The 22296-nt window shown below is 40.4% G+C and overlaps 1 protein-coding gene across 2 annotated transcripts in view; it reads left to right on the plus strand.

Annotated features, from left to right (window-relative positions):
* EXOC4 (exocyst complex component 4) overlaps nt 1-22296 on the plus strand; it is a 718447-nt gene that overhangs the window by 29331 nt on the left and 666820 nt on the right. For both annotated transcript variants that reach the window (XM_027573746.2, XM_027573747.2), the window contains exons 2-3: nt 373-562; nt 10958-11152. In XM_027573746.2, coding sequence (XP_027429547.1) covers nt 373-562; nt 10958-11152 — 385 coding nt within the window. The remainder of the gene's footprint in view (nt 1-372; nt 563-10957; nt 11153-22296) is intronic.

Consider the following 22296-nt stretch of genomic DNA (forward strand, 5'->3'; position numbering starts at 1 on the left):
AAGAAAACTACTCCGAGAAGTCTTTAGGTCTCATTGGTCAGACTTATCACTGATAAGGTGAATGGAATTCCTGGGATTCACTCAAGCTAAGTCAGGACCTGACCAGACTCTCGCAGAGTTCACGCTGCCTGCTATCTAATTAAGATTCGTGTGCCAAGGAGAGTGGAGGGAAAGGCTTCTTGGATAGGCAACCAACAAATCCACTTAGATGGGCTCTTGCAGTTTACTAGGAAGGCGGCTTCAGTATTTTGTTAGTCACTTGTTCCATTTCCTCCCTACTTAGTGAGGTGAATGGGCTCGTGTATTAACTCCTCTTTTACTTTTTTTGCTTTTAAATTTGATTGAGCTTGATACAGTCTCTGTCTTCACCAGGACCCTGTCTACCAGTGATGATGTGGAAGACCGAGAGAATGAGAAGGGGCGCCTCGAAGAAGCCTATGAGAAGTGCGACCATGACCTGGATGAGTTGATTGTGCAGCACTACACGGAATTGACGACAGCCATTCGCACGTACCAGAGCATCACAGAGCGCATTACCAACTCCCGAAATAAGATAAAGCAGGTGGGCCTCCTTTTCCTCTTGTGGTTGTTACCCCTGCCGTTAGGCCAGGGCTTGTAGCGTGTAGAGGTGCCATGATAGCGGTGAGCGGCCTTCAGAGGGACTCATAACGACACTTTCTGGGGGCTTGGCAGTGTCTGGAAAGCCTGGCTGAAGAGGATCACGGAGGGCATCGTAGGCTTGCCTCCTCCCTGTGTCTTATCCTTGGCTTCTGCTGCTACTTCTCGTAGCGGTGGGAAGGGATGTGGGGGAGGTGGCCCCAACGGGAGGACATTGGAAAGGGGAGCTGTTCCAGGACTCCAGGGCCTCTTACTATTAGAGGCCCCCATTTCTGTGTATCCAGTGTATTTCATATGCTCCTGTCACACATTGTGCATGTGTGTGTGTCTCTCTGTGTGTGTGTATTGCTGTAACAGTTGAAACATTTTTTGAAATTTCAGCTTTGAGTATGTCCCCTCGTTTGAAGTTGGTTGTGACTTCTCTGCAGTGATTAGACATTCTAGGTAATGATTTTGACAAGGAAATCCAACTTACAAATTACCGAATCATTTATGAATACTGAAATTCTTGAATGCCCTTCCTTAGTTGTGACAAGCATGCAGTAACTTGTTTTGTTATTTTCCTATATTTTGCAGCGATTTCTTGTTCATTCTTTGTTTCTTCCTCTCTTTCTGCTTCTTGCCCGCTTTCTCTTCCTGCCCACCTCCTTTTGTAGTGGATCCTTGAAAAGCTCTTGGTTCTTGGCTACCATGTTTTTACTGCCTAAAGGACAAAGTAGGTTCATAAGGGGTATTTTTGTATTTGGTGAAGGGATGAACTGACCGTTGGGGGCCGTCGCATCATAGTCCTGGGGTCTCTGGCTGTTGTGTTTGGAAGATCAGTCCTTTAATTCCTTTTCGTACCACTCTGCTCACAGTAATTGCTACCACTTAGCACTGCTGCTTTGCCAGGCACGACTGTTCCTCACTCAACAGATTTAGGATTTGGATGCTAGTCTCCCTAACTCTAAGCTCCTCGCTGTGGGTTTTCAGACCTATTTTAGGCAGTAACCGCCCTTCTGAAAATGAGCTATCTCCCCGACATCCTAGTTGCCTCTTGTGTGGGGTTGGGGTGAGAGATGCAGAGCCTCGTGCTTGGTCCCCTCCTTGAAACTCTGCAGCTGCCCCTCCAGCACCTCTGTGTGGCCACGGGGCCGCACAGACCATTAGAAACGCCCTGGCTGCGCTGTGGATCGGGAACTCCTGGGACCGCACCTGCCCGGTAACAGCTATGCTCACAGCTTTCCCACGTGTTCTCTTGTCTGTCTTCTAGACCTTACCTGACAATCTTCTAAGCAGATACTTAAATTATTCTTTGAAAAATGCTGTTGACACACGAGTTTCAGCCTCTAAGAGGACCGTTTGAGAATCAGCAAGCTCTTAACCTTTTTTGAAGCAATTTGATGACCTCTTTACATTGTAGAATTAACTGGGCATTTTCAAAAGGAATACTATAATTCTTTGCCTTTACAGTTGGTGAGTTCATCCTGTGGATTTATCTGTGAAACTAGGTAAAGCTAGAGATCAGTTCAGAGTCAACTGTAGTCCATTTTGACCCAATATACTAAGCTCAAGAGGAGTCAGAAAATGAATGTCTACTGCTGCTGACCTGGCTTTGCCCCGGGTAATCACAGAAAGGGTGAAGGTTTGGTATTTCTCTTTTCTGATTAGTCCGCTTGGCTGAAAGGACTTTGTCCTGATGTCAAGGGAAGCCTGTAGTGGTTTCTGCTTTGACTCCCTATCACTTGGAGTCGATAGCCTCTTTGCCCAGAGAGTGTTGGCTGGTATTGAAAAAGAGTCTCTTCTTGATCATTTCACATCTGTTTTAGCAGCCACAGTCTGTTCGCTGTCCTCATTTTTAATTACGCTAGAATTTTGAGCAAAAGAAAACAAAAAGAAAACTTTGTGTTTATTACATCAGACAGTTGTCAAAGTCAATTTCACCTAATTCTGTTACGAATTAGCTCAATATTGGGAAGAGAAAGGGCTAAAGCTCCTTTCAAAAAAGCCTCTAATAATTGATAAATGGGAGAAGAAAAATGTTGGAGGAAAAATGAAAGTGAATTTATTTTTATTGTATAAATGGACAGTTTTGTACTGCGAAAGGCCATTTCTTATCACCAAGGAAACACTGATGTTTTCTTACTTGACTTTCCCTATCATTTTTGGTTTTTAATTGCGCTTTGGATTATATACACAATATAGGTGTGTATAGTTATGTATATTTTAAAATAGAAATGGGGATGATTGAATCATCATGGGGCTATATTATTTCACATCCAGCAAGATAGTGAGAATGTGCAGATGTGAGTCGAAATTTTCTTTCTGCTCTCTGCCAAAAGAATGTAATGAGGATTCATTCAACAAATATCTGTGGAGTGCTAGCCATGTGCCTGGTTCTGTTTTCATTGCTGGGGTTGTACCCACGGAAAACACCTATCCCTGTCCTCATGGAACTGATGTAAACAAAGTAGGTGATATTTAACCACACGGATTGAGTCTCTGTGTGAAGTGTCTGTTTTGTGCTGAGCATTGCTCGAGGCTCTGGGGTATAGAAGTGAATAAAACAAATTCTTGGCCTTGTGGAGTTTACATTCTGGTTTATATTCTAGTCAAGGGAAACCCACCATAAATTAGTACAATGTGGTAATAACAGATGGTAAGAAGTGCTGTGCCTTCCAAACCAAAAGCAAGGAAGGGAGAATCGTGAGTTGCTGCTTAAATGGATTGGTCAGGGAAGGCTTGACTGAGGTGACGTTTGAGCCAGCACTTGAAGGAAGTGAGAGTCAAGAGTAGCTCCTCAGGAAGAAGGAATGGCAGGTGCAGAAAGGTCCTAAAGCAAGAACATGACTGGAATTTGGGGGAAGCAGCAAGGAGGCCAGTGGGGCTGGAGCAAAATGGGATGGGGAAAGGGGAGAGTGGCTGGAGAGACAGCTGGTGGATGAGGTGCAGTGTGGTGGGTCAGGTCACATGGGGGTTTGGTGACTGTAAGGACTTGTTTCATAACTCAAGTATGGTGGGAATCCGTTGTAATAAGCTTTTGAACACAAGAATGGCATGATACAACATTTTAAAAGGCCTACTCTAGCTGCTATACTGAGTAGATTTTAGTGGGGACCAAGGCAGATGAAGACGTTCATGTTTATGCGTTTAGAGCTTGAGAACACAGAACTGTTGACATTTCCCATTATGATCATAGTTTCATATATGGATTTACATTGGTAGAATCTAAGTCCTTGGGGATAATGAGATGACAGATAGAGTTGACTCTTTTCCCAGATAGGTCTGTTGGGAATTTTTTTCTAGATTAAAAAAAATAGATGTAAATAAAAGTGTGTATGATTGATCAGGTCAAGTAATGTGGATAATCGGAATACTTAGGCTATCCTATTACTGTTGAATACATATCGATATCAGTCAGAATGCCATGTTACTGCACTAGAAAACCTCAGAATCCATAGGTTCTGCCAGTCTCCTAATAATGACTGTTAGAGCAGCACCACCAAAATAGATGGATATGAATGGGTACAAGCTGGGGACTTGGGTGGCACAGGTCATACTTGCTGGTCTTTGAATTGGCGTGTTTGCTCTGTGCTGTAGGGGGTGGATGAGAGGACGTCAGATTTCTTTAAAGACACTAAGTAACTGTCTCGTGTTTATCCCAGGAGCTGGTAGGTTGAAGGGAAAACATACTTGTCTCTGTTGTGAAGAATGTGCGCACTTTACATTTCACCCCAATTTCAGCTGCCCCGTTGGTACTAGATCAAGCCCTTAACTCATTTTTTTTTTTTTTGCCTGTAATTAGAAATAACTATATGTGATTATTCAAATGAAGTTGTTAAGGGCTTAATCCTTGAGTAGTGCAACATTCATTACTTAACATTTAAAATAATTTTGTGGCTTTTATATGAAAATATGCCTTGAGAGACAGAATAAGAACAAAGAATAACCTTAATACAAAAAAATGTCACAGTAGAGCAACATGGATGTGGTAGGAAATTATTTACAGCCCAGATGTAAGATGGAAAAATCCTGGCTGCTTCTATGAGAAAGGGAGAAAAGCCTAGAAAGGGACATGCTAAACAGTGGGCAATAATGTGGTAGCATGATTTAAAATCTAGGCAGTAGAGTGCATGAAGGCAGTCACAAGAACTATGAGGTAGTGTTTCCGTTAAATTTAACTGTATCCATATTTGTGTACTATATGCAACTTAAAGAAGTATTGCCCTTGGAAAGGGTTCAGTGGAGCCTCTCAGACAATTTAAGACCTTAGAATGGCAGCTAAAAAAACAAAAACAAAACAAAAACAAAACGAAGGGAACAAAAGCGTGGGAATAAAAGTTTGAGGGTAATTTAAAAGTGATCGGTTGTTCTAAAGGGCTTTAAAACAGAACAGTGAGTAGTGTTTCTGCACATCATTCCTTCCAAGCACTTTGTATAAGACTTTGGAAAAAAATGGGTTTGGACACATGTCAGGAGAATACCCATGAACATGTTTGTATATAGATTTATTTTTAACTACAGAAGAGAAAATAAATTTTGTACTTTTAGAATTAAGAATAACGTTGACTGTTATGCTAATTTCATTTACCATCCCTTGCTTATGGGGAACTTTGTAGACTATTTCTAGTCTGTAGTTTCAGTGGGGTGCTTGCATATCTGTTGTGCCTTATTACAGATACTATGCACGCCCAAAGGCATTCCCTCCGCCCATTATCCTTGAACAAAATCAGAAAAGCTTTGAATATGATGACGTGAAGCCTGGATCCATCAGCCTCTCTTACATATATCTGTTCCTCTTCTCACAAAGGCGACCATGTTGTTACTCGGAGGCCCTGGGTCGTTTTCCTCTCTCTATCGGCCCCAAGGCAGGGTTGCAGATAGCTCTTTTTCTCTGCTTTCTGTATCATCTTGCATACCCCCTTGCAATAACCTCTTGGGGCCTGTTAACCTTATTTTCTCTTTTTCTAATAGGCTTTAATTAGACTGGCTGGAGGTGCTTGTATATTGAAACTGAAATTCTTGCTGTGGCTGCATGGGTGGTTAGGAGCAACTGTGAAGTTACTAGAAGTCTAAGGAAGCAAAGGAAACGTGTTTGAAGAAGGATTTCTGTACTTGGGTTTCGATGTCTTGATTTGAATAGCTTGACTCTATGGATTTATTTCAGGAACAAACAGTAACATAAGTTTTCAATCTTAATGATCCTGATAAATTCAGTAGAATGGAATTAAAATGCTGTCACCACATCGAGAAATAAAAGTTTAAATGTAACTTGCTACCGTTCTCACATTTTAGATGTTGTTATTCATTGATGGCTACAGTGCGGTTTCTCTCTTCCCTGTATAAAAAGCATTTATTGAGCTATAATTTACCTGCAATAGAAGCAGTATTTTTGAGTATAGTTCAATGAGTTTTGGCAAATGTACCTATCCTTGAATGTATTCCCATCTACCCCAGAGAGTTCCCCCCTGCTTCCTTGGAGTCAGAATTCTGTGTTCCCCCTCCCTCCTGCCTACCCCCCCTCCACATCCTGCTTCAAACAACTGCTGATTTGAATCCCATCACTATAGATTATTTTAAAAAATTTTTCATGTTCTAGAACTAAAGTATGTACTTTTTTGTACCTGGCTTCATTTGTTCAGCAAAATGTTTCTGAGATTCTTAGTATTTCTTCTTTTTTATTGCTGAGTAGTATTCCTCCTGCTGCTCAAGTTTTAAAATAACATTTCTTCATAACTGTGACTTTCTAATCAAAAAGTTGAAGCCCCAGGGCAATCTAATATTAAAAGTTCTTGTAGCTTCTTATGTCTGCAGCTTTGGCTAATAACTTAGTTTAGGGAATAATTTTGGTGATGTTCATTTTCCACACAACCTGATGCCATCCCCCCCACCCCTAAACACAGACAGAAATTCTACCTTCCTTTTCAGTTTTCCTCCATGTTAGTAGGCAAAAAGGAGAAGTGAGCTGACTACATAGTATACATCCTAGTGTGAAATGCCAGAACAGTCTTTTTTTCCAATCAGAAAGGAGTTTGCCAAGCTCTACTGACACTCATTAAGTTTATCCCTCCCTCTCTTGATCAAGAGCCTAGTTGGGTGTTGCATGACATAAACTTTATTTTAACAATTTCTATAGTAAGCATTAAACAAAAGAAAAATCTGAGAATTGCAGAACCAAGGTGAGAGGAGTAGAATATCAGAAATCAAATTCTAACAGATTTTAAGTAAGGTTTAGGAGAGAATGGATTTAATAGCTGGAGTTCCTAGCCCAGAGACCAAGAACTCCCAAGAGGATCTGGGAACAGTAGCCTTGAGAAATATGTTTAAAAAGTCCGATAGTGGTCATTAAGAGATACACAAGTTGTAGGGATGAAGAGTAGAGCATGGGGAATATAGTCAATAATATTGTAACAACTTTGTATGGTGACAGATGACTGCATTTAATCATGGTGAGCATTTTATAATGTATATGATTGTCCTATCACTGTGTTGTATACCTGAAACCAATACTATATGTCAACTATACTTCAATTAAAAATTTAAATAAAGTCAAAACTGTAAGTGGTGACAAAAACCAGTACTTCCTACCTCATCCTTCCGCAATCCCAACTGCCAAACTTCAGAGGCACTGACTTTTACTCTTAGTAAAATGCTTGTACTGTTCTTGATTTTTCTATCTTAGACATGGTGTAGGAGCTTCCAGCTATGGAAGATGAGGATTTAGGTCCCTCTCCCACTCTTTCCCCTACCCCACTTCATCTTCTTCCCTCAACCTCGGTCTCTCTGGGTGTATCCTAGTTTTTGGTTAAATAGATAGCGCTTATTTTATTAAGACTACGTAAATATTTACCTCTAAGCCATCCAGCATACTATTTGTGCTTCTGCAATTTCGTTGCTGCTGTTTTCCTTGCAAGTACTGATTGAATGTTCCTATCGCCTTTCTCCTGCATCGGTTTTCCCCTTTCCTGGATCCCGTGTTTCCTATCTTCTGTTTTTCTCTTGTGGTGATGGAGCGCGTTCTTTACTAGCTTGCTGAGATACGGTGCCTATAAGGTTTGTTTGTTTGTTTATTTTTGAGAGTTATATATCTGAAAATGTCTTTTATTATACTTGTATTATACCTCATACTTGATTGATAGTTTTTCTGGGAAATAATTCTCTCTTAGGATTTTGAAGCTATATTATTCCTTTGTCTTGTGGCTTTTAGTGTTGCTGTTGAGAAAAGTCTGATGCATTCTGATTCACAGCTCTTTGTATGGATTTTGTCCCTCCCCCCACCCCCCTTGAAAGCTTTTAAGATTGTCTCTTTATCCCTGTGTTCTCACGTGTCAGGATAATGTGCCCTGGCTTGGGTCTTTTCTCCATTTTCTTGAACACTTGGTGTGCTTTTTCAATCTAAAAACACATGTCTTCTGGGACATTTTCTTTTATTATTTTATTGGTATTTTTCTCCACTCCATTTGTCTCATTTTTCCTCCCCTAGAACTCCTATTTGGCAAATAGTGGACTTCTTGGATCAATCCCCTCATTTTCTTTTATCTTCTCTCTCTTGTTTTTGTTTTATTCTCTGGCGATTTCCTCAAGGGTAGCTTCTAGCCTTTATGTTGGATTTTTTTTCCTATCCTATTTTAATTTCCAAGAGTAGTTTTGATTGTTTTTTTTTTTAATAGCATCCTATTCTTGTTTCATTGATGTAGTGCTTTCTCCTATTTTCCTAAGGATATTAATTATAGTTTTTTTTTAAAGATTTTATTTATTTATTTGAGAGAGAGAGAGAGAGAGAAACAGCGTGAGAGGGGAGAAGGTCAGAGGGAGAGGCAGGCTCCCCGCTGAGCCGGGAGCCCGACGCAGGACTCGATCCCAGGACTCCGGGATCATGACCTGAGCCGAAGGCAGTTGCTTAACCAACTGAGCCACCCAGGCGCCCCTATTAATTATAGTTTTAAAAAACTTCTGTTTCCTGCATAGTGCTTGTCCCATTCCCCCCCCCCCCCCGCACTTTTTTCTCTTTGTTTGTTTTGATGCCTGACTTTGCCGATTCCAGGCTTTCCTTGGCTGGCTGGTGATCCTTGGCTAACCATCTGGAAGAGGGGGGCGGTACAAAGCTGATTGGGAGCTCAGAGCGTGTTGTGGGCCTTGTCTGGTGATGAGTGGGCAGGGACCCAGCAGTTTCCTTGGTGAAACCTCAGATGCCACTAACTCTAGGACTTTTTGCCTGGTCACCTTTCCCAGGGAAAGCCCTACATTTCCTGTGTTGGAGCTAAAAATCAAGCTGAGTACATTTAGAGGCAACCCTAGCGGGAGGCTGAGGGTCTGAAGGGGACTGAAGGTTTTACTGTTTCACAGGCCCACTTTGATCTCATCCTTGTGTTTGCTGCCCCGTGCCTCACACTCTCGCCTCAGCCCGGATCCTTTCTGATCTTCAGTTCCTAAACCTTCTATTTGGCCAGTGTTTGGGGGGGGTGGGAATTAATTTCCCATCTCTGTGGTTTGATGAGGATCCAGGGCTCCAAATACACCTTATGGAAGGTGTGAGCCCTGTATTCCTGCCTTCAGTGTTCTTGGTGTCCTCCTGTCAGTGGTAGCAAACCCCACTTCATGCTGAGACTTCCAGATTGCTGTCCTCTGCTAAATTACCCATGTTCTGCTTTCTTGCCGACTTCAAAGGTTTTGTTACCATCTCTTAGATGCCATTCTCTTCTCTCTGTTCTCTTTTCTAGGTGCTTTATGCTTAGCAGAACTTTTTTTTTTTTTTTTTATTCACTTTGGGAGTGCAGGAAGGAATGGAGGTAATTAGGACCATCTTCAATAGATTTTCAAAGGGGTCCGTGACTCCCCCCAAAGCTAGTAATCATTCCATTGTGCTTATCAAGAGAGATTACAAAGTCTCCTTAGTTAGGCTTCTTTTTACATTGGAGAGTTTCTTAAAAGTAGGATTAGGTATTGCCTTAAAGTTATAGCAATAGAGTAGATGCTTTCTTAAGAAATGTTCTGATCTTAGTATTCAATCTTTATATTTTCCATGTGTGTTGGAAAACTGCTGAAATTTATTTTCATAATCACCAGAAGCATAATATTTGTGAGTCTGTGCACCACCACACCAAATCTTATAGAAGAAAGATTTTCAATGGTCAAAAATATGGTAGACTTCCTAGGGTAATGGAAATGTCCTATATTTGATGGTTTGGATTATATAGATGTCTTACATTTGCTAAAATTCATCAGCTGGCATACCTGACATGTATTCATAAACTTTACCTAAAACAAAACACAAAATAGCTGCTCTCTTTCTCTTAAAAAAAAAAATAGTTAGGGGGTTGTGCCTGGGTGGCTCAGTCGGTTAAGCATCCTCCTTCTTGATTTTGGCTCATGTTGTGATCTCAGGGTAGTGAGATTGAGCCCTGGGCATAGAGCCTGATTAAGATTCTGGGCATGGAGCCTGCTTAAGATTCTTGCTTTCCCTGTCCCCTGCCACACCCCCCCTTCTCTCTCTGTAAAAACAAGAAAAACCCATAAACAAATACTAAATTCTAATTGAAATAAAAATACATGTAAGGAATGTCAAAAGTATATGAGAGTAGCTCTGTGAATTGTGAAAGGTCATGATTCTTTTTATTTCATGTCATAAAAATTGAAAAGTCTTAATTATGAATATGAAAATGTGCTCCTCAGATTCATTATGACTACCCCTCCCCGCTCCTCCTCCTCCTGTTTTGTCGAGTTATGCCCCACCGGTTACCAAACTGCAGATCTATGAGAATGTTTGAAACTATCTTATTTAATATCTAAAAATCCTTGGTATGTCCCAGTTCCTCTTATTTTGAGATTATCTCTAAATGTGTCTACTCTTTTCTGGAAAGTGGGCTTATGTTCATGTCATTTGAGATGAAGGTACAGTTCCTTGGCTCTACACTTGAGCTGACTTATAGATGTAGGATTGTCCAAGTGACTTATCAGCTGAATAAGAAAATGCAGAGAAGAACGGGCAAGGAATAAGAGCATGGGCTCTATCAGTCATTCTCTTTTAGATACTTTAACATCAGTGGGTAGATATTTTAACATATTTTCAGAGCTCTCTGTGTCCTAAGTCCCTTTTTCTAGATTGACTCAAAGGTAGGTTAGGAGCAGTTTACTCATTTCACAGGAGAGCAAAATACACACAGAGGTGGAGACCCGTCCAGGTGATTCAGTGTCAGGACCAGGATTAGAATTTTGCAAGCCAACCAACCATGGGAATAAGTGGGAGGGGGAGTGAGGAACGGTTTACTTCTAGTGACACTAACGAAGACAACTAACTAGATTACAGGTTTGGGATGGCAAGACTTTGGACTGACTTAAGATCGAATCTGTTTTATTGTAGGTAAAAGAGAATCTGCTCTCGTGCAAGATGCTGTTGCACTGCAAAAGGGATGAGCTTCGGAAATTGTGGATTGAAGGAATTGAACATAAGCATGTCCTGAACCTGCTGGACGAGATTGAGAATATCAAGCAAGTGCCTCAAAAGCTGGAACAGTGCATGGCGAGCAAGCACTATCTCAATGCCACGGACATGCTGGTGAGAGGTCATTTCCACTCAGCTGGGGGAGCCCTCGCTCTTGTTCCCGGAATGCTAGCTTTTGTGGAGCACATTACAAACTGCCCTCTTGGGGTTCACGAGCCCTTGCAGGTGAAGCCTCATGGGCTCCCTTCCTAGTTCCAGTGTTGGAAATGGTAGGCGATTATTTATGTATTGTCTGCCTTTGGAACAATGGCAAGTCATATAATGGTAAAAAAAAAAAAAACAACCCAGTACCTCAGTCACTTTGGCATGGTAATGAGAGGTGTTTGAGTTTCCGAGGAAGATGGCTAATGAGTCCCATTTTATTTTATTTATTTACTGATTTTTTTTTTTTTTTTTTTTTAAAGGAGGCTCCATGCCCAGTGTGGGGCTTGAACTCACAACCCTGGATCAAGAGCTGTGTGCTTTACTGACTGAGCCAGCTAGGCTCCCCTAATGAATCCCATTTTAAAGAATGAAATCTGCATGAGAGACAACTTTAGGAGGTTGATAGACTTGATGTTCCTCAAGTTCTTTGAAGGGATTGTTATGTGAGGGCTTGGGTTTTTTTTTCCTTTAAATTGATGAGAAAGAAAATGATTCTGGAGCAATAATTCTGGAAGGGACTTTGTTAAGCAAGAGTACTCTGCAGCCTGGCCTTTAGCCTCAGGCCATTCTGTTACTTTTATTTTTATTTATTTATTTATTTATTTATTTATTTTTTATTATTATGTTATGTTACTCACCATACATTACATCATTAGTTTTTGATGATACTTTTATTTTTTTAACGAAAGCTCTACACCCAGCATGAGGCTTGAACTCAAAACCCTGAGATCAAGAGTCAGGTGCTCTGCTGAGTGAGCCAGCGGGCTGCCCCCATTCTGTTACTTTTTGAATTAGAAACATATTCCGAGAATATGTTAAAAGGACAGGAGTATGTGTGCAATGCCACCCATATGTTCCTTCTGCCCCTTGTCTTCGGTGTTCTCCTGTAGACTGTTTCTTCCACCTGTGGGTGGGGTTTGGGCGTTTGGGAGAGAAGAAGGGGTGTGGGCTGTGACCTGTAGCTTTCAAACTTTGCAGAGGAAAATTTTTTAATTAAAAAATATGGGAGTAGGGTCTAGGTTGGGTCAGCTTGTGTACTCTGATTGTCAGTTCCAATTAAAATTAGGTGGTTGGGGGGAGAGGGGATCTGGGGAGTGGGGTGGGAAGGAAGAGCAGTCACCTCCAGAAAGAGGCGAGTATATGAGTTATGTTTTCCAGAAGTTCCCTTCCCCCCCATTTGTTGTTTTTATATTCTGGATACTAATCTTTTGTCAGCTGTGTTTGAAATATCTTCTCCTAGTTGGTGGTACATCTTTTTACTCTGTTTAGGAAGGCTTTTGTTACAAAGAAGTATTAAAATTTAATGCAATAAAATTTTTTTCCTTTATCCAGGTTTTTTTTTTAGAATAATCATTTTATTTTCAGTTTTTTTCAATTTTTTGAGAGAGAGGGAGCATGAGTGGTAGGGGGAGGGGTAGAGGGAAAGGGAGAGGGAGAGAGAGACTCTTAAGCAGGCTCCACGCCCAGTGCAGAGCCCTGAGATCATGACCTGAGCGGAAATCAAGAGTTGGACGCTTAACTGACTGAGCCACCCAGGTGCTCCATATCCAATTTTTATTTCAAGAATTTTTTTTTTCTATCCCAGTGTCATATAGAGAATCTACTATGTCTTTTTTGAGCTGTTTGGAATCTGTTTCCATATATGGATGAACTAGGGATCTAATTTTATCTTCTGTATAAATAGCCACATGGCTCAGACCATTTGCTGAATTTATTTCCTCCTGACTTCTGATGCCATCTTGGTCACATACCAAGTTTTCATGTATGCATGGGTCTGCCCCTGAGCTCTTTGTTTTGTTCAATTGGTCTTGTTTTTATCTGCACTGAAACCATGCTGTTTTAATTACTATTATTTTATGATATATCTTGATGATAGCAGGTGGAGACGTTCCCTCACCTTGCTTTTCAGAATTATATGTGCTATTCTTGGCCAGTTACTCTTCCATATGAATTTTAGTATCAACTTGTCACATTCCTCAAAAAGTGTCATGAGATTGATTCACTTTGTAAGAATTTCATCTTTGTACTATTGAGTCTTTTCAGTGAGTAGGTCTCATTTATTGATGTCTTCATTTATGTTCCATATAATAATACTTAGTAATGTATTGCTTAGAGGTATTAAATATATTATTTCTTGCTTTTGCCTTTTTTAGAACAGTGGCTTTTTATTAATGACAACTTCTAGTTATTTGTTGCTGATGTCGGGATGTGATAGATGTTGTTTAATTGATCGTATTTCCCTGAACCTAATCCCAATCCTGTCTGCCTGGAAAATGATGATTTATTCTTTAAGGCTTGGCTCAAATTTCATTAGCTCTCTGAATGTCCCAGGTGATTAGCTGCTTTTCTCTTTTCAAAAAAAAAATGAGGTATTGTTTTTATTGTGGGAAGAATAGTTAGCCTGAGTAGGTGCTTTTTCTGTTTGTTTCCATAAGCTGCATGTACTTCCTTGTAATACAGTTGCTTTTGTTTGTATGGTAGGTCATTGAGGGCAAGGGCTATATCTTATTTTTGTCTGCCCTGTTCTTAGCATAGTGCGCCTCATCTAGTTAGGGTTCACAGATCATTAGCCAAATGGGTAACTATGGGAAAGACTTTAATATACTAAACAGATAATAGGGTGTTTCCTCTCTAGGGGCTCTGGTCTGATTTTTCTCTGGTTTCAGTGTTTGTTAATGGCAAGTTTCTCTAGTTTCCAACCTTTCCTTTTTGCAATATTTAAATGAACAACAAACAATAATTGCAATAACAGCTAATACGTATTGAGTTTTCATTATGTTCTGTTACTACTTCAAATCTGTTACACTTGTTTAACACATTTAATTCTTGCAATGACTCTATGAGAGAGAGCTTTCTGATATGACCCCTATTTTCCAGACGAGGTAGTTGCTTTGCATGATCCGAGGAGTTGGCTTATCCTAATATACAGTGACGATTTCATGAAGGTAGGATTCAAGGTGTGCTTAAAAGGTTGGACATTTCCTTCAATTTGGCCTTTTGTATATGAGTGAATAGTAAGGTCTATAATTGCTCTTTCATTGGACTTCCTATAAAAAAAAAAATCACATTTCCTTTCCCCATGGTTGTGTGCTATTAGAAGTAAAATCTACTTAAGGCATCTCAAGGGTCCAAATGAAAAATCTGCTAAAAGACATCAGAGGAAAGTGAAGACAAAAACTCGAGTCTTCGAGGGGGCGCCTGGGTGGCTCAGTCGTTAAGCGTCTGCCTTCGGCTCAGGTCGTGATCCCAGGGTCCTGGGATCGAGCCCCGCATCGGGGTCCCTGTTCAGCAGGGAGCCTGTTTCTCCCTCTCCCACTCTCCCTACTTGTGTTCCCTCTCTCGCTATGTCTCTGTCAAATAAATAAGTAAAATCTTTAAAAGAACAAAAAAACAAAAAAAACCCTCGAGTCTTCCAATACTCTCCAATTTCCCTGGATTTGTTTATCAAAAGATTTTTCATTTTCATTTTCCATTGTAAGGCAGGTGCAGATGGCCAGTAATTTAATCCCTACTCAGGTTCATAAATCCAGAGTAAATAAATCAGTGGTGACCCATGGCTCTTGTCAGCTCCTGCAGTTCCTGCTTCACCCTCACACTGCTCTGATAGCTATAGACTTGGCTTCTAGATGGGATATTTATTTCCTCTTTTGATATGATAACCTGAGTATTGCATACAATAATTAAATTGTCATGACAGGGAATGTCCGCAGATAGGCATGGCCTTTTGTTTCCTTCTTCAAGGTAAACAGCTGCTGTTAGCTTATGAAAAGCTAAAAGTGGTCCAACAAGAAGCCTGTATCCGTCACATTGAAATCAGAGACTTGATTAATATTGTAGCCTGTAGCTTTGTGATATGTAGGGTTTAAATTAGACCTTCGCAGTCATTGCGCTGGGTTGATGCAAGCACACTAAGGACATAATTTCTGGTTGCTGCATCACATTTCTGCAGTCTGTCCTTTGTATTGCACTCACATTAATTGAAGTAATTTTGCCAGTGAAGCGTGTTTCAAACCTCTGCATTTAAATTGAAATTTTAATTCCCTTATTGTCTTGGAAAGACGGCTGAAGATGCCTTGTTACAGGTTTCATTATCACTCAAAACACTCCAGCTGCTGGTTCTAATGTACAATGATTAATTCTGGGAAGAATTATTAATATAAGAAGAGCAGCTTCTTCCCAGTGGCATGAGCTAACCAGGAAGGGTTTTGATGATAGTTAATATTTTTATGAACTTTTTTAAAGGAAAATTTATGGGGAAGTCTGCATCGGACTAAAACTACACAGATGCGCTTTGAAAACCACTTACACAGGTTCCGGTTTATCAACCCATAGAAGTCCATTCATAAATGCGTTCTCTCAGTGGAAAGCAAGCCAGTGCGAGCAGCTTTGAAGCACTTTGGCTGACGGTCACAGGGCCTGTTGCTAAATTGGTTCATTCCTAAGTCTTCCTGAGATGGTTGAGAATTTGAATGTCTCTTACTCATTTGTTTACATTTTTTAAAAAAAAAGTCCTAGCTGTATAGTCTGTATAGTGAGATAAGGGTTATTATAATAATAACTAATACTTACGTAGTTGCCTTCTTCCCAGGGAATCCCAGATATTCCCTGAGAGAATGGTGTGGTGGAAATACATCTCACACGGTGAAAATGTGACCACAACTGGCAGAGAGGGAGTAAGGCAGCTTCTTAGGGGCATAGTTTCTAAGCTCCTATAATAAAACACATCTGTAGTATTTTCAGCTCACAAGATCCTTTGCATTTGTTGGATAACAGTCAAGGTTGTGAATGTCAGCATGGGTCTTAGCGTGGGTCAGATGGACCTGTGCTCGAATCCCGGCTTTGACTTTTACCAGCTGAGTGACTTGGGGCTAATGATTCAGTTTGACTCTGCTGAAAGTTGGAGTTGAGAATTACATGTACTCCCAAGGGTGGTGGAAGGGATTAAATGAGATACTAAGCTATTTATGTAAAGTCCACACAGTATACACAGTAAGTGCTTAGAAATGTTTATAATGAATTGATTAACTGATACTATAAGAAGGGTATGGTGATTGCTCCCATGTTACAATTTCAAAAACTGGTCAGAGGTGGTCTTGCTTTGAGCTGATAGAGTTGAAGTAGGGCTGGCTAGGTTAAGCATTATTGATTCCTTCTTCCCTCAGATGGACATCTATCTGAATGAAAGACTACCCCACACTTTATTATTTTTTTTAAAGATTTTATTTACTTATTTGACAGAAACACACAGAGAGAGGGAACACAAGCAGGGGGAATGGGAGAAGCAGACTTCCCGTGGACCAGGGATCCCGATGTGGGTCTTGATCCCAGGATCCTGGGATCACGACCTGAGCCAAAGACAGACACTTAACCGACTGAGCCACCCAGGCGGCCCTACCCCACACTTTATACAATGGAGTTCCTGCAGGAAGAGATGAGATTTTTGTCCAAAAACAAGTCTAGTCTGATCTAACACATGCACAGAAAGGTGATCAGGACCCCAAAGTTCTTTGCCATATATTTGGGATTTGACATGGACAAATTTCAGATTCTGTACCCATCACCTTTTTGGCCTACTTTAAGTATATGTTCATAGGGTGCCTACTGTCTAATTATAAGCGATGCAATTCGTCAGTAAACTGCCTAGGATCAGTTTGTTGCAAAATCTACTCTTAGGTAACTAAATGTATTTTTCTGCTAGTATTGTAATTGGATATAAGCCAGTTCACTATTGGAGGGTGCTTATCAATAATGTTGATTTTAGTGTTATAAAGTAGCTGATGTTAAGCTATTCTTTCTGTCAGTGCTTAGGTGGCAGGACCAGTGGAGCAGTGAGATTGTTCCTTTTGCTGCCATTAAAACTGTGTCATTAGCAAACAGACGAATTCTTTCCTCAGACTGTGGGCAGGGAAGGGGTGATCGTGCATCCACTATCAAATGATTAAGGTACAAGAAAGAAAAAGGGGCCCAAAGTGCACATCCCTTTCATCTGGCCTGAGAGTTTCTAAGATCTCACAGGACTATTTTTTCTCATTATGACTGTGGGAATGGTATTGAGGTGAAAGCTCTATAAATATCGAGAGCTGGAACATTCTAGTGAACTTATTTGACTTAACCTTACAGTGGTAAGTGACTGCAAAAATGTTTCAATATTCCATATAGATTTCTGTACACGTGATAAAAAATATATCCGTGATCAATAATGAAATAGCCACCATTAAGCCCATCTGTTTCTGGTGTAATATATTGATTTGAAAGACCAGTGCCAATATTCTATACTAATAATAGGGAAGAATTGGGCACATGTTTTGATAGACTTACAAAGAATGGGTTGGTGCCATTGTTGATCACTTGTGTTGTTGGTATACATATCTGAATGTGGCCTTAGCCTTGAAGGAGCTCACATGCTAATAAGGAGAGACAGATGAACAAGTAGTGTCTTGTATCAGGATGAGCATGACAAGAAATGGGGACCAGGACTATTGGGGATGGGGTGGGGTAGTATGGTTGGCTGTTTAAATAAGGTGGTCAGCTGAAGCTGCTTCGAACTGTATTTGAGACCCCTTCATTCCCTCAAACACTCAATCTTTTCAGAGAGGTTTAGGAAGAGCTGAAAACAAATTTATTAAACGAGAAACCTTGGTGTTTGTCTAAAATTAAATGAGTAGCCTTAGTGTGGCAGCTTCATTTTACTCCTGGAGAGTAAAAGTACAGGGCTTATAAACTGTTTTTGTTGCTGCTCAATGCCCTTTTTTTAGTATTTGTTTTTGAGGGCTAGGGTTTCTAAAAGCCACACTGATAGGCACCGGGTTATTGTATTAACTTTCTTTCCCTTTTAATTTGCTGTTTTATCTGCTCTTATTTGTCTGTTTTATTTTAAAGCAGTTAGAAATTCTGTTAGATTGCACTAAACCTCATAAGGTTCAGCAGTTTTCAGTTGGCTCGCTTGGCTGTAGGACAGTGATTCCCAAACTGCACATTAGGGACTCCTTCAAGAATTCTAAAGCCCAGGTCGTACCCTACACTGATGACATTGAAATCTGTGGTGGTGGGACACTAGCTTCGGTAATTTGACGTTCTCCAGGTGATTCCAACGTACAGATAAATTTGGAGCCGTAGATTTAGGGTATAGCCTATCTGTGCTGTGCAACAGAGTAAAACTAATTGTCCTCGACTCCATTTAACACCAGCTCTAAGGAGTTAGAAACCACTTATTTGCATATGACAGACATCACAGGGTGGTTGATACTCACGTTTATGTAGAAATGTTGTAGTTTGAAGTTGCTTTGTTGCCATCCTCTGTTGTGGATTTTGGATTGAGCTGACGAGTATTTGGCTCTTACTCTGGAATTATAGCCTGATGATTTGGTCAATAGGAGCATTGTTAAATGGTTAAATCAGATGCTGTGCAGGTTTGGGCTGACTTGAACTCTTTAGGGCTCCCCATTGGTGCTCTAATTCCTGCATTCTTACTGTGGTTTCTTATCTGGCATCGCTGGGATTTCGTGGGTTGAAATTGGGGCCCAAATTGACTTATTGACAAGTGGTGGCTAGGTCCATTGTGATATAGTGCAAACAAAATGGATTTAGAAGCTAGACGTTCTTAATTCCAACCCTGACTCAACATCTCACCAAGTTCTGTGAGCTTAGACAAATCACTTTCTCTCCCTGTTTTGTAGTATTCTCTTTTGTAGAGTCGATATACACATACCCTATCTAGATTATAGAATGGCTGTGAGAATAAAAATGAAGATTTGTAAGGGTATAGTGCTTTGTAAAATGTAAGGCAATATACAAATGTAAAAAAGTGTAAGTAGCATCATTACTACCACACAGTGCCAGGTAAGAGAAAAAGCAGTCATCTGGGACTTGTTTATACTGAGCAGCCTTTCTCTCCTGGAGCTACCATCACTAATGCATACATGTTGTTTTAATCAGATTACCTGTGTGTGCACGCACATTTATACACTTTAGTGTATAGGACGAATAAACTCAGGCAAGAATAATAAGTAAGTCCTTTGCCACCCTCCTCCGTCATATTCCGGGCTTCACCCTCACATATGGACTCGCTTGAACAGGTTTCTGATTGGTCAATCTGGGGCCAGATGGGGACCCTATATATGTATAAATTGGTTGCAGGTGATGACGCACGTTGTTGATGGGAGCGCTCTATGTCAACTTGACTATGATCTGAGAAGGCAGATCGGTAGCTTTTGCTTGGCTTGACGAGATAGGAGGAGCTTGTTGGAGTCTGGCTTCTCTTCGATTCATCCCAGTGCTAGTGACTTGTTCCTAGCCCTGAAAATGCAAAAAGCCATATTCCTCTCACATTCCTTTGTGGGATTTTAATAGTTGATGTTAGTAAAGAGCTGTGTAAGTGCTGAGCACTTCTAATGGATTTGGGGGTCTTGGAGGGTGGGCAAAATTGTCTTGATTTAAGTGTGAGCCTGCATTGACTTTCAGAGACCGTTGCCAACTCTGTAACTGTTTCTTGCCCCAGAATAACAAATAAGATGGCAAGAAGTGACTTTGGGACACTTGTCAAATGAGGATATCTTTCCTTAGTGGTCTCTTCTCTTGTATTTTGGAATAGAAACCTAGGGTTTAATGCTGTCTTTATGGAGCACTGATGGGAATTGAGAATTGGAGGGACCATAAGATTAGGAACAGTGAAGGGTTTTTGTGTGTGTGATCTTTTCCATAAGCAATTAAAATTCTTAACTGTCTCTTAAGGTGTTAGGTATAGTTTAATTTCATCAGGAAGTAATTGTGAACTGATCCGTTATAAGTCCATTTCGAACAAATAAGGCTTTAATTTGGCATTATGTATTAGAAGCCCTAAATATGTGCATTATTTTGGACTTGGAATTCTACTTCTAGAGTGTTAAGGAAAGAGTTAAGAATTTTAATTATGTGATAATTATCCTTGTATACATTTTTTTTTTATCACAGGAAGATACGTGAAAATAAAAGAATAGCAATTACTTAGTATGGGGAAATGGTTTAAGTCATTTGTGGAGTATTCAGTTTATGGGTATGAACGCTAAAAATATGTTGGGTAATGGACAGATGTTTCCAGTATGTGGCCAAATGGAAAAAGCATATTTAAAAATAATAATACTTTTTAAAAACTTTGTGTGGAAAAACAGTTGGAAGGAATCAGGTTAAAATATATTTTACCTGATTAGTGAGAATGTGGACCATCTTTTTCCTTTGTGATTTTGTGGTTTTCAAGTTTTCTTGATCACGTATTTTTACAATTTGGAAGAAAAACAAAGGTTAAGAAACATACATTTTGGGCCTTTTTCTTTTTTAAACCTGTGAGATTAGGGTGGGATCCCAGTCCTAATAGCCTTTGAAGGTCTCTTACAATAGAAAATACAGCATTTCATTTTTCAGATACTGTCCTTCTGTGAGACTTGGACTGATGGAATATCTTACAAGACCTGCCACCCCTACTTTACAAGAGGATAAAAACAAAGATTTTTGCTTAAGTTATGGGAATTATTTGTGGTGGAATGTCCCGATGTTGAGGAAAAAAACAAAACCTAGAAGAGGTGGGAGGCCCAAAGAAGACTTAAGAATAGCTTAGTCAAACGGTACGCTTTTAGAACAAGCCCGTGTCTCACAGCAATGGTGGGTTGAGCTCTGTGGTGAAACCTGCAGTCACATTGGATCTCTCATGGGTTTTGTTTTCCACGATAGATTTGAAGATACTTTAAAGAAGAAATTCACAAGTGAAAGGACGGGCTTTTCTTTGACAGCGCTTTATCTTGCAGGCCCCCCCCCCCCCGTTTATTCACTTATCAATAACTTCATCTCATTTGCTTTATCCTGTAAATTCCATTAGCTCCCCGGCAGTCTATTGCATTAAGCCTTTTCTACCTAATATCGCCTCATTTACATTGACACTTGCTTGACCTCAGCCCTTCTCCTCTCTTTGCTAATGCACCAACAAGCACTGATACCTCTCTGGAGCATTATCATTTGGTTGTTAGCACAACTAATAACAGCCCTTCATTTGAACTGATGAAGGTTTATTAAATAAAAACATGTAATAACCCTGGCAGTAATGAAAGGGAATGGCAGTAGACAGCATCCTGTTTTTAATGGTGAGAGCCTGCTGAGTCTGCATTATAGGTATTGGGTTTCCAGAGGGAGCAGGGGCACCTGAATGGGGCTGATCAATATTCTGTTAGCAGACTGACTTTAAGAATGGGCATTTTTGATTGCCTGATTTGATCACTGTGGATTGGCTGCAGGCTGAGGAGTTAGGGTGGAAAAAAGTGTTCTTGCTCCAGGCTCTTGGCCTTGCCCTGTGCTGCAGCTTTCTTGGGAAGTCTGTCCTAAGTTCCAAGCTGTCAGTAGCCTGGAGGCCTGCAGTCAATGGCAAAACAGAACCATAGGGAGCCAAATCTCCAGGAAAGCTGGGATCAGGGATTCTGTTTTTCTTATAGATCCCCTAAGACTCCTCTAAACCTCCACTATAGCCCTGGGCCTTGAATGGATTCCCTCATTCTGCTTTGTATGCCCCACACTCTGCCTCCCAACGTTCCTCTCCTCCCCTTTCCCCCAACCTTTTTGTATGAAGAGGAGTCTAAGCCATCCTCTGCATATGTCCCCTGTGGTGGCCGGTGTCCTGTTACAAACACAGGTCGAGTGGAGGTTGCTTTCAGTTTATATTTAACAGGATTTTGTTCAACAAAATCCTTTGGGGTCGCATGTTTGTGGTTTTATGTCGTGTGTGTGTGTACGCACACACGTTAAATTTTTCCTAGATTCTGTGATGTGACTAAATACATAGGGTTCTATTATAAAGGCCACAGTGCCCTACAAACAGCACTGTGATGTCCTAGATGCATCAAAGCTTTTAGATCTCCTAAAACTAATAGAAAAAACCCTATGAAACAGCCAATATTGGGTCATTTTTGACTTGTAAAAACAGTTTCCTATGGTTCAAATTTCAAACTAATACATGAAAGATACCGTGTTTTTGTTTTGGCGAGGGTTTAAAGCTGCGTTTAGTTATTGTTGGTTTTTTTTGGTTTTTGGTTTTT

The sequence above is a fragment of the Zalophus californianus genome, chromosome 12 (assembly GCF_009762305.2).
Source record: "Zalophus californianus isolate mZalCal1 chromosome 12, mZalCal1.pri.v2, whole genome shotgun sequence".
NCBI lineage: Eukaryota > Metazoa > Chordata > Mammalia > Carnivora > Otariidae > Zalophus > Zalophus californianus.